At 45.8% G+C, this 12,669-nt stretch overlaps 1 protein-coding gene across 1 annotated transcript in view; it reads left to right on the top strand.

Moving 5' to 3' along the window:
- Window positions 1-11,619, top strand: part of LOC106812982 (ficolin-2-like) — a 13,358-nt gene extending 1,739 nt beyond the window's left edge. Inside the window, exons 2-6 of the mRNA XM_014817018.1 lie at window positions 432-528; window positions 8,870-9,015; window positions 9,545-9,632; window positions 10,214-10,378; window positions 10,937-11,619. Of these exons, the coding sequence (XP_014672504.1) occupies window positions 432-528; window positions 8,870-9,015; window positions 9,545-9,632; window positions 10,214-10,378; window positions 10,937-11,202 (762 nt within the window). The 3' untranslated portion in view covers window positions 11,203-11,619. The remainder of the gene's footprint in view (window positions 1-431; window positions 529-8,869; window positions 9,016-9,544; window positions 9,633-10,213; window positions 10,379-10,936) is intronic.
- The last annotated feature ends 1,050 nt before the right edge of the window (window positions 11,620-12,669 follow it).

The following is a 12,669-nucleotide window of genomic DNA, read 5'->3' as shown; positions in this document are numbered from 1 at the left end:
GTGGTAGAAACGCCGTGAGGTCGCGATGCACGTAGAAGACGCGTGGTAAGAACCCCATGAGCGTGCAGCGCCGCGGGAACGCCGGTGACCGCCGTTGCCAAGCCCATAGATCTCAATAGAAACGCCATAAGCGCGGAGAGGTCGTGGCGGGCGCGCCGTGAGAACGCGGTATGATCGCACAGGTCGCGGTAAGAGCGCGGTTTTTTTTCAAGTTTGTAATTTGTTGGGACTTTTTCTCGCGTTGTGTTCGCGTTTGCCGGCGACCTTGTACATTTTCTGGTCGCCGTACGGTCGCGGATGGTCGCCGTCCAGTGTGACGGGGGTATTACCCACGGATGCACGCCGCGGGCACGCGCGCCCACACGCAGGCAGGCAGAGAAACACACTTCCATAAAAGTAATTAACTTGACGTGCCTTTTACCTGTTTGTAGGTGAAGTCGATTAGCAAGCAGAGCCTGATAGCGGAGTTGTCAGACAACCTTATCCACGGCCTGGGAGTGCAAATGTGCCTGCAGCCGAACGTGACTGGTAGATTACATTACTACCACCTATTATAAATGACAATTCAATGTGTGCGTGCGCGCGCGTGTGTGTGCATATGTGTGTGTGTACCTGCGTGCGTGCGCCTTTGCGTGTGTACGCGTGTGTGTACATGCATGTGTGCATGCACCCTTGCGTGGAAACGCGCGTGCGTACGCGCGTGCGTGCGCGTGTGCGTGTGCGTGTGCGTGTGCGTGTGCGCGCGCGCGCGTATCATAATGTATTTCTATGTGCAATGAAATGCAAATGCAAGTATGGAACTGTTACTAAATGACCAGTGTTATGGAATGGACAACAAACCGTTAATCGTTAATCAAACTGCGTTCCCATGACTACGTAATCCGCGTTACTCCACGACAGACGCGATTTATACTATACTATACTATACTATTGTAACCAGACCAGAGAACACCAGTTACATATATAGGGAATGTATTTATTTCGTACCATAAAGCGGCTAGCACCTTCGGACAAGAATTAAAAAGCTGGCGTCATTCCCACAACCACGCTGCCTCGTTTTTCAGAACACAACTAGAACACTGAGAGGTGCTGTCATCTATACCGATAAGATGTAACTAATCACAATCATGAATTTTGGCACAGTACTGCCGCATCCACCCTTCCTTTATATCAACGATAACCTATAACCAACTTCGAACATCAACTAACGCTAAGGTAGGCCTACAGGTGGTCTTAACCCTTACAAGTTAAACACAACATACTAACGTATGCCCTAACAAACGCAAATGATCGATTACATAACATGAACGGCTACGCTCAACAAGAGGTGGACATAAAATATGCTAAGAATGAATGTCCAGAATAATGTCTACATAACTGTTCGGTTTTCCCAAGAGATATAGTAATTTCATCTCCTGTATAAAATAGCACTGAGGTGATCGCCGTCATCTAAACGATAACACATGAGGTCCAGATTAAACTGTAGTCTCCATCGACTCATGGATAGCCGACATAAGCAGTCCATACAAATTCCGGTGTAAACCTGCATTTTGGCAACTTGTTCGCCTAATTCCTACAGGTAAAAGTCCTTCCTCGCTCCTAACATCCTGGACATAATCTGGGTGTTGTCCTCTGGGTTGACGAGTGGGGATTGGTTCTTTCTCCACATGCCAATATCCAATTAAGTCATCTGATTGATCCTCGTCAACATCCCAAGCTGATTCGTCTGGAGGAAATTCAGGCCATCTCGGTAGACCGATAGGTTGTTCCCGATCAGGGCAGACAGGACATGGCCTAAGCTGACAACGGTTGACCCACTTGGTAGGTCCAAACCCGTCTGATGGTTCTATTTCATACACATCGCTGTCACCGCGTCGCCCAATGACCCTGTACACTTTCTCACTATAACAGTCCTGGATTTTGGTACGTCCTTTTAGGAATTTCTGAAGATACACGCAAGCTCCAAGGGCTAGATGTGCCTCCTAGGCTGTCTTCTGTCGTATATACGTTTCCAGGCCTCAGCTGATTGGTGTAGTTTCTCAGTCACATGATCATACACATCACGTAGTTTACGTTGGTGCACCTGCACCCAGTCAGTTTGACTTTTAACAGCCCCTTCGTCCGTATCTGACAGAGTTGGCGTAAGCTGGAGATCCGCCACAGTGCACGCATCTCTCCCGAATAACTGGTAAAATGGTGCATATCCCGTCGATCCATGTGGTGTAGTGTTGTATGCAAACACAAGTTCACTGAGATAGTCAGTCCATCGACACTTTTTGTGAAGGGGTAACGTACGTAACAGATCATGCATAGTGTGATTAAATCACTCGCATTGTTCGTTCTCCATTGGGTGATATCTTGTCGTATGAGACCTCTGCACTCCATATAACTGACACAGTTCGCACACAACATTTGCCTCAAAGTCTCGTCCTTGGTCAGAGTGAATTCTCAAGGGTGGACCGTACTTATGAAACCACTCTTTTACTAAAACACGAGCTACAGTAGTAGCTTTCTGGTTCTTAGTGGGTACTGCAACTACCAATTTGGTAAATACATCTGTGAGCACAAGTACGTTTTCCTTCCCGTCAGTTGATGTCTCGATCACAGTGTAGTCCATACATATGACTTCCAGTGGACGAGATGCCATGATGGAACCGAGAGGAGTCCTGGTTTTCCGATGTTTCGCCAGAACACAACGTTCACAGTTGTCTACCCAGTCCTTAATATCAGTCATCATCCTCGGCCAATAGTACCGTGCTCTAAGCATTGCATCAGTCCTTTCTATGCTGGTGTCCATGCTGATCATGCATGCAGCGGAGGGCATCTGACTGGAGATTACGTGGTAGGACTATCTGTCATATCTCTCCGAGTAGAGGGTCGTGCACTTTCCTGTAAAGGACACCATCAGACCTACCTAGTCTCGGCCATTGCCGCAACAACAGTTGAACCTGAGGAGCTGCCAGTTTCCTCACATGTAGACTCGGCTTCTTGCCTTGGGACCAGTACTCGAAAACTTTTCCAACTACAGCATTACGATGCTGCATATCAGCAACAGCGTCTAGTGATATCGAGGGTAACGGAGTAGCTACTTTCACCTCACACACATCCGGGACACGATAACTCTGCATCTGTTCTACCAGAGCCGTCTGTACTTTGACAGGAACAGTTGTCATCTCGCTGGTTTCTGTGAGTACAGCACGTACTTCATTGGCATTCCAGGGTCGGGTTTCTTGCCGGGACAGAGCATCAGCATTAGCATTCTTTCTCCCTGGTCTGTATCGGATGGAGAAGTCAAATGCTGCCAAGGCAGCGGCTCATCTCTGCTCTATAGCAGGTAGCGTGTTCTTTGACATCAGGTAGGTAAGTAGGTTGTTATCTGTTAGGAAAGTTCAATATTGTAGATATTCTCTAAACTTATCACATACCGCCCAACTTAAGTGCTATTAATTATAGACGTTTGGAGCTATATTGTTCCGGGTTACGCTCAGCCTTCCTTAACCCGCGGCTAGCATAGGCAATTACACAATGACGGTCATTTTGACGCTGGCTAAGCACCGCTCCTACTCCCTGTAGGGACGCATCAGTCTCGAGTATAAAAGGGATGCTAAAATCTGGATAACCTAGTAAGTCGGCACTGGTAAGGGCAGTCTTCAATAGGTTGAAAGCATTCTGGTGATCCCGACTCCACATTCCAGTAAGACCCACAGACTTAGACCTTTTTCCTTTCTGTGTCTCCATGGCTTGACTCACTAGTCGATGAAGTACTGTCGCCATCTGGGCATAGCCATGAATAAATCTCCTATAATAGGAAGTGAAGCCTAAGAATCGACGTAGCTCTTTCAAGGTGGTGGGTACTGGCCAGTCTGCCACTGCTATCATATTTCCAGGATCTGTGGAGACTCCATCAGCACTCACAACATGCCCAAGGAATTGGACCTCCTTACAGAACAGGAAACACTTTTCAGCTTTCAGTTTGAGTCCGTGTGCTCGCAGTTTGGCGAAAGCCGTCTCAAGACGAACTATGTGTTCTGCAACCGTGCCACTGAACAGGATAATATCATCCAGATACACAAGCAGGATACTGAAGATATCGTCGCGGAACACCTGAGACATCAGCCGCTGCCAGGTACTGGGTGAGTTGGCGAGTCCCATTGGCATTTGGACGTTCTCGAAGTGCCCCATGAGTGTACAGAAGGCTGTACGATACTGATCTTCTTCTGCCCCATTCATCTGATGATAAGCAGATGCCAGGTCCATCGTACTAAAGTATCGGGCACCAGCCAAGGCTTCTAACGATTCCGTGATCCTAGGGAGGGGAAAAACATCACGGCGTACTTTCTGGTTCAATTTGCGATAGTCGTATGTCACCGGACTTCTTCCGAACGATCACCACAAGCGAGGCATAATTGGACGAACTTTCTCGGATCACACCTTTGTTCAATAAATCTTTAAGATGTTCTCGGATGCTGTTTATGAGCTGGGGTAGAAACCGTCTATAATGCTGCTGGATAGGTATTTCGTTAGTAGTCTTGATTTGGTGTTGAATACTCGGTGTAGCAGGAAGGGGCTCCCCATCTTTGAGGAAGACATCAGCATAGCGACGTAGCAGGTCTTCGATGTCGTGTCTCTTCTGTTTAGTACCATCAAAGTGAGACAGGTCCACAGGCGGAAGGCAACCTTTTGGCTTGTCATCTCCTGGATCATCACCAACCTGGATCACAAGTCCGTCAGCCTGTTCACAGATTTCCACCCCAATGTCCTTGTGAACCTGCCCAGCTACATATGCCGTTCCAGCACGAGAAATAGTCAACGTTCGAAAAGTTCACAGCCTCAACACGCTTTGGGCCTTTACCCACTGGACCAGAGCAGGTGGTAACTGCAGTCCACTATTCACTGGCTTCATAAATGGTTCTAGGAATACAGTGCCATCTACACTGGGTACACACACTCACTCTCAGATCACATATACTATGCGAAGGGACCACTATCTCCGAGAGCTCTGCTATTCTAACAAACTCCCCCGTAGTAGTCAGTGCCTCACAGGCCGTCTCCGCAGTTGGGGTAAGTGCAGTCAGTCCTTGAAACTGAAAGACATGGGCTAAGACATTAGTACCTAACAGTCCAGGAACCGCTTCTCGCTTTTCCCACACCTCAGCAGTGTCCTTCATGACGAGTATACCAACACAAGGAAGGGTAACACCGGATACTTCAACTGGTAACACAAGAAGCCCGAGATAAGGAATTTCTAGTCCGTTAGCCGCTTTCAGAGCTAACCAGCTACGTGTCTCTAGCACATGTGGCCTGAAGTGATCCCTGTAGAACTTTTCAGATACGGTAGACACTTGTTATCCACTATCTATAAAGCATTTAACAGATTGTTGCCACCAATCTTAGCCAATACTACTGGTCTGTCACCAATAGTCTGTGAAATGATGTCAGCTTTTTCCTCCTGGCTGTCCTGACAACCAGCTTGATGGTCATCAACACTCGTAGGAATGAACGAATTCACACTAGCTGCTCCACCGTTACGCTCTAGATCAGCCTTCCGTTTGGCACAAGTCACGTTTGTCCATACAAATGGCAATAATAACATTTTACCCGTCGGTTACCCTGTCCTGATCGATGACTATTGTTGTTACTATTATAGTCCTGTGGCTTCTGTATGGCTTTAAGGAGTTTCTGGTTTTGCTGTAGTAAAGCCGTCTGCTGCTGTTGGTTGTGCTCGATGAGTGACTTCAGGTTAGTCTGTTCTTCTCGTAACACATTTAACTCCTTAGACATAGAGCTTTCCCGGTGTACAGACTGATGGGTGACTTCAGCTTCTACCGCACGAGTCGATGCCGTGTTAATAGTGTCCTCATCCTCCGCCCAAGACAAAGCTTCAGCGCGTAAGTCATTGAACGATATATCAGGAACCCTCTTAATTTCCTTTCATAGATCTCTCCTGGGAGCTTTGTCTCTGACCTTCTCAGCAAACCTGTTCCTTATCATCTGGTCTTTGTTTGGTAAACAGTCTGGGTCTCTCTTAACAGCTCTCTCGGCCAGAACTATCAGGGCATGAGAGAAGTCACGGAGATTCTCTTTGGGTTCTTGTTTACGATTAAAGAACAGATCAAGTATCTGTGATGCACTCTTCTGTTTACCAAAGGCCGCCTCTAATAACTCAAAAAGTTCCCCAGGATCTTCCACGTCAGCATATCTCACTTCAGCCTTAGCTGAACCCTCAAGATGCATACGCAGGAAATCTGTCGCTGCCGGACCTTGAAGTCCTTGACTACAGATAGCTCCCCGTGCCTCAACTATCCAGTCATCAAGTTGTAACGAATCACCCTGGAAGGTACTAGGTAGCTTGCGATGGGCATACACCACTCTCACCGCTGGCGCTGGAGGCTGCTGTGGGGGGATCAGCCTCATCCAGTCTAGCACGTAGTCAGGGGCGGATCCAGGATTTTTGAAAAGGGGGTGTCCATGAAGAAATAAAGGGCACTTTTTTCTGCTTACTTTTTCTGGTGTTTTAAAAAGCTGCCGAAGGCCACATAGGGGAGGTTTGGGGGGACCTCCCCCAAGATTTTCTCTTTAAATTGGTGCATTCTGAGAGCATCTAAGCAGTAATTTTGATGTCTGGAATGCAAAAATTAATCTGATCCGGTCCCCCGGACGCCTGCGGACCCCTCTTTGCCCATTTCTAGGTTTTTATAACGAATTTACATATATATAAGTAAATCTTTATCAGAAAAACTAGCGCTAAACAATGAACGGCTACGCTCAACAAGAGGTGGACATAAAATATGCTAAGAATGAATGTGCAGAATAATGTCTACATAACTGTTCGGTTTTCCCAAGAGATATAGTAATTTCATCTCCTGTATAAAATAGCACTGAGGTGATCGCCGTCATCTAAACGATAACACATGAGGTCCATATTAAACTGTAGTCTCCATCGACTCATGGATAGCCGACATAGGCAGTCCATACAAATTCCGGTGTAAACCTGCATTTTGGCAACTTGTTCGCCTAATTCCTACAGGTGAAAGTCCTTCCTCGCTCCTAACATCCTGGACATGATCTGGGTGTTGTCCTCTGGGTTGACGAGTGGGGATTGGTTCCTTCTCCACATGCCAAAATCCAATTAAGTCATCTGATTGATCCTCGTCAACATCACAAGCTGATTCACCTGGAGGAAATTCAGGCCATCTCGGTAGACCGACAGGTTGTTCCCGATCAGGGCAGACAGGACATGGCCTAAGCTGACAACGGTTGACCCACTTGGTAGGTCCAAACCCGTCTAATGGTTCTATTTCATACACATCGCTATCACCGCGTCGCCCAATGACCCTGTACACTTTCTCACTATAACAGTCCTGGATTTTGGTACGTCCTTTTAGGAATTGCTGAAGATACACGCGAGTTCCAAGGGCTATTTTGGCCTCCTTGGCTGTTCTGTTGTATATACGTTTCCAGGCCTCAGCTGATTGGTGTAGTTTCTCAGTCACATGATTATACACATCACGTAGCTTACGTTGGTGCACCTGCACCCAGTCAGTTAGACATTTAACAGCCCCTTCGTCCGTATCTGACAGAGTTGGCGTAAGCTGGAGATCCGCCACAGTGCACGCATCTCTCCCGAATAACTGGTAAAATGGTGCATATCCCGTCGATCCATGTGGTGTAGTGTTGTATGCAAACACAAGTTCACTGAGATAGTCAGTCCATCGACACTTTTTGTGAAGGGGTAATGTACGTAACAGATCATGCATAGTGTGATTAAATCACTCGCATTGTTCGTTCTCCATTGGGTGATATCTTGTCGTATGAGACCTCTGCACTCCATATAACTGACACAGTTCGCACACAACATTTGCCTCAAGGTCTCGTCCTTGGTCAGAGTAAATTCTCAAGGATGGACCGTACTTATGAAACCACTTTTTTACTAACACACGAGCTACAGTAGTAGCTTTCTGGTCCTTAGTGGGTACTGCAACTACCAATTTGGTAAATACATCTGTGAGCACAAGTACGTTTTCCTTCCCGTCAGTTGATGTCTCGATCACAGTGTAGTCCATACATATGACTTCCAGTGGACGAGATGCCATGATGGAACCGAGAGGAGTTCTGGTTTTCCGATGTCTCGCCAGAACACAACGTTCACAGTTGTCTGCCCAGTCTTTAATATCAGTCATCATCCCTGGCCAATAGTACCGTGCTCTAAGCATTGCATCAGTCCTTTCTATGCTGGTGTCCATGCTGATCATGCATACAGCGGCGGGCATCTGACTGGAGATTACGTGGTAGAACTATCTGTCGCATCTCTCCGAGTAGAGGGTCGTGCACTTTTCTGTAAAGGACGCCATCAGACCTACCTAGTCTCGGCCATTGCCGCAACAACAGTTGAACCTGAGGAGCTCCCAGTTTCCTCACATGTAGACTCGGCTTCTTGCCCAAGGACCAGTACTCGAAAACTTTTCCAACTACAGCATCACGACGCTGCATATCAGCAACAGCGCCTAGTGATATCGAGCGTGCGTGCGTGCGTGTGTGTGCATGCTTTTTCCCCCTTTTTTGTGGTAAAAAGGGGGGTCCGGACCCCCTCGACACCCCCTCTGGATCCGCCCCTGCGCGTGTAGCTGCTGTAGCTCCTGACGCAAGGCCTCAACTTCTGCCATAATTTCTCAGTCCAGCTAGCCACTTGTAACCACACTATCCCACCGCTGCCACGATTTATGTAACCAGACCAGAAAACACCCGTTACATATATAGGGGATGTATTTATTTCGTACCATAAAGCGGCTAGCACCTTCGAACATACTATACTATATTTGCTTTTGCTCTATTCGTGATCATGACGTCACTGTGTCTTGATCCCACGCAGGCTATCCGCAGGACTGCTTTGACGTTGGGCGCTTCCATAAGCACCCTCGCTCGGGCATCTACAAAATCAAGCCGATGCTTAGCGACACGCCGTTTCAGGTGTACTGTGACTTGGACACAGATGGTGGCGGCTGGACGGTCTTCCAGGTATGAAAGCCGCCTAATTAGTTATGCCAAAAATACCCAACTTAACCTAATACCAAAAACGCCTAACCTAACATAGTATATGAAAATTTAGCACGCGTGGAGTAGTTATATTATATTGGCGTAATTATATTATATGATATTATTATGTGTATATAAAAAAATAAATAAAATAAATAAATAAATAAATATATAAATATATATAATAATTATATATATATATATATATATATATATATATATATAGAGAGAGAGAGAGAGAGAGAGAGAGAGAGAGAGAGAGAGACAGAGAGAGAGAGAGCGCGAGAGAGAGAGAGAGAGTGTAGAAGTAATTTTTGGTAGGTAATCTCCGATAATTCCTATACAGTGTATATCCATTATACAATATTAGTTCGTATCCGGGTTGGGCTTCGAGTTTTTGGCTGTTAGCTGTGAAACGTCACATGTCTACACTGGATGGTGTACTAGGTCCTCCCAAGCTATACAATGAACCCGTGTATGCAAGCGCTCAACGTGTGTCTTTTTCGTGCAGGTACGCATGGATGGTTCCGTGGACTTCTTTAGAGGCTGGGATGCATACAAAAACGGATTTGGGCGTTTGAATGGCGAATTTTGGTTAGGTGAATATTTCTGGCCCATATGGTGTTTATTTTATTATTAATGAAAATGTACTTATTTGATCATTTGTGTGTTCTTAATTAATTAATTTATTTATTATAGTGATACATGAATGCGATAGAGAAACTAACAATAATATATTTATCGCGAATAGGATGATGCTGTCTCTCGCTATAGGCCTATCAATAAAATTAATATTTAATATATAATGTGGTTTCTTATAGCTGGAAATATTGCGGTGTATATGTAAATATATATTATACGAAACTACTCCTGTACAGAGCAAAAGAAAAACGACAAAAAGAGGTTATTAGTTAAGAAGGTATTAGCATAGAATGATAAACATACGTGTTTTTGTGTTGGTATATATATATTCATGGTGTTATTTACTAGTAGTTAGTAGTTCTAGGAATGCCGTTTCTGTTGTAAAATCTACTATTTTCTACTACCGCAAAGCTTTTACTAGACCGATACGTTTTACGAGATACCGAGACTTCTCCTTCAATCATTTACGTTCCCAAACGAACACAACAATGTTCACCACTTTTAATCATCAAATAAAAGTCTAGTTAACGCCTTGCAGGTAATGATAAGATTAGCCAACTAACGCAGTCTAAGCGGATGGAACTGCGTATAGACATGGAAGACGCTGATGGTAACTCACGCTACGCGGGCTACGACCAGTTTGCCGTCGCCTCCGAGGACGCCCTCTACCGGCTAAGCTTAGGCGCCTATTTTGGAACTGCAGGTATAGCTCGCACGCACATTTTATTAACACGCATTAATAATATTGCCCATTAATACTCCCGATCTTATAATTTTATGAACGTCTTTGTGATGACCTTTAAAAGTTGAGACATACGTGACAACGCTGATGATAGTTTCTCCGCCGAATAATTACTATTAGTTTGTTCAGAGAAGTGTCACCGAGAGTTGTAAAATTGGCAAGCGTTACCGCAGCTGAATATATGAATGGATGCATTCATCCATCCATCCGTCCGTCCGTCTGTGCGTCCGTCCGTCCGTCCATGCGTCCATGCGTCCGTCCTCCGTTCATCTGTCCATTCATCCATCCATCCATCCATCCATCCATCCATCCATCCATCCATCCATCCATCCATCCATCCATCCATCCATCCATCCATCCATCCATCCATCCATCCATCCATCCATCCATCCATCCATCCGCATCCATCCATCCCATCCACCCAACCCATATCGTATATATATATATATATATATATATATATATATATATATATAATATAATATAAATATGTGTGTGTGTGTGTGTGTGTGTTGTTAGGTGACTCCTTGTCAAGACATCGAAACATGGCGTGGACTACGAAAGACAAGGATAACGATCTGTACTCGGGTAACTGCGCCGTGACGTGTCATGGCGCCTGGTGGTACGAGAACTGCCACGACTCGAACCTAAACGGCGTCTTTCTTCTCGGACCGCACAAGACCTTTGCCGACGGCATTAATTGGCGAGCCTGGAAGGACTATTACTATTCACTGAGGCGAACCCTCATGAAAGTGAGGCCGGTGGGATACGTAAATCCCTACTAAATTCGCGAAGCGACGCACGTATATCGAAAAATCCATCTTATTTGAGATAACATCACTAGACCTATTATTGTAGTTGTAGACTTCGTTGTTGAGACGAATTCTTCGAGTAATTTAACAATATTAGAGATGTTTTAGGATTTGATAGAATGTGTTTTTATATGAATGTGGTAATGCCTAGTTTTGTGGTGAGCACGGATGAGAGCAAGAAGGGGAAGTGTAAACACATGTACATAAGAAATTTTATCATTGCGTAAACTTGTGTGCAACTCCTTTGGCCATTGTAACGCATAGTAATCTGTTCAGTTAGAAATTTTATACTTGATGTATATGGTATCAAGAGTAAACAAAAATAAATTTTATATACAATAAACTCTACGGAAACAATGACATTATGAGAGATGGAACTGAACGAAAACAGCCCCGCTCTGTTTGTGTGTGTGTACCTGTAAGAGAATCTATTTGGCAGGAGTTTTTGGAAAGTTTTGGAGGTTGACCGTAAGCAGTATATTCTACTGATCATAGAATCGTAACTGAACTTGGTGAGAGGTTGGGTTGGGGCGGGGCAAATGCCTCTCCCCGCCCGCTAGCTACGGCTCTGGTGTAGCGTAGTAGAATTAATATGCGAGATGCGCCATATCCTCCAAAGTAACTACATTGACGAGACGCGATTTCAACATAGGTAGCTGAGTGGTACATGCATGGTTATGAACAACCTCTCATAAAAAGGTTCTAGCTGTAGTTAAAGTGTTACACTGGTTAATTATCAGATGCCCGTTTCCTTCTATTGTATCCGCCCACACACACACACACACACACACACACACACACACACACACACACCACGCGCGCGCACGCACGCACGCACGCACGCACGCACGCACGCACGCACGCACACACACATAATTATTATAGCAATATTTATACTATATATATATATAGTAATTTCTATAATAGATTTATATTTTATTCATGTCAAATCATCGCGAATGCGGCGGCTCTCTCTCTCTCTCTCTCTCTCTGCGGGACTCTCATCTCTGCGTGCTGGGGCTCGGCTCTCATGCCTGTCACGCGTGCTCGTCGCGTGTGTCCCACTGTCTCGTGCGGGGTCTCTCGCTCTCTGCTCTCTCTCTCTGCTGCTCGTCTTCTTCTCTTTCTCTCTCTCTCTCTCTCTCTTTCTCTTGTCTCTAGTTTAAATTAAGGATTGTGAACAAAATAAATAGCATATTTTTATTGATGTAGAGCGGCCCCCAGGCCTGACGGGGCCTTCATGTCTTTTGAGCCTCCCGCGCCACGGCGTGCGCGCGGTCAGCGGTCGACCGCGGGCATGGACCTGCCAGCGCAGTGTCGGGTCGGAGTTAGGCCGTAACCGCGCCTATGCAGCTGTAGAATCATTGCGCGCTGCCGTGGTTCGGCCTGCCGCTCCATGACGCTACTACGCCCGATGGAACTCCGTCACTAGCCGATAAA

This window comes from Priapulus caudatus, unplaced genomic scaffold (genome assembly GCF_000485595.1).
Source record: "Priapulus caudatus unplaced genomic scaffold, Priapulus_caudatus-5.0.1 Scaffold709, whole genome shotgun sequence".
NCBI lineage: Eukaryota > Metazoa > Priapulida > Priapulimorpha > Priapulimorphida > Priapulidae > Priapulus > Priapulus caudatus.
The sequence above is the reverse complement of the archived record's forward strand: the minus strand, read 5'-3'. Positions and strand labels throughout refer to the sequence as shown.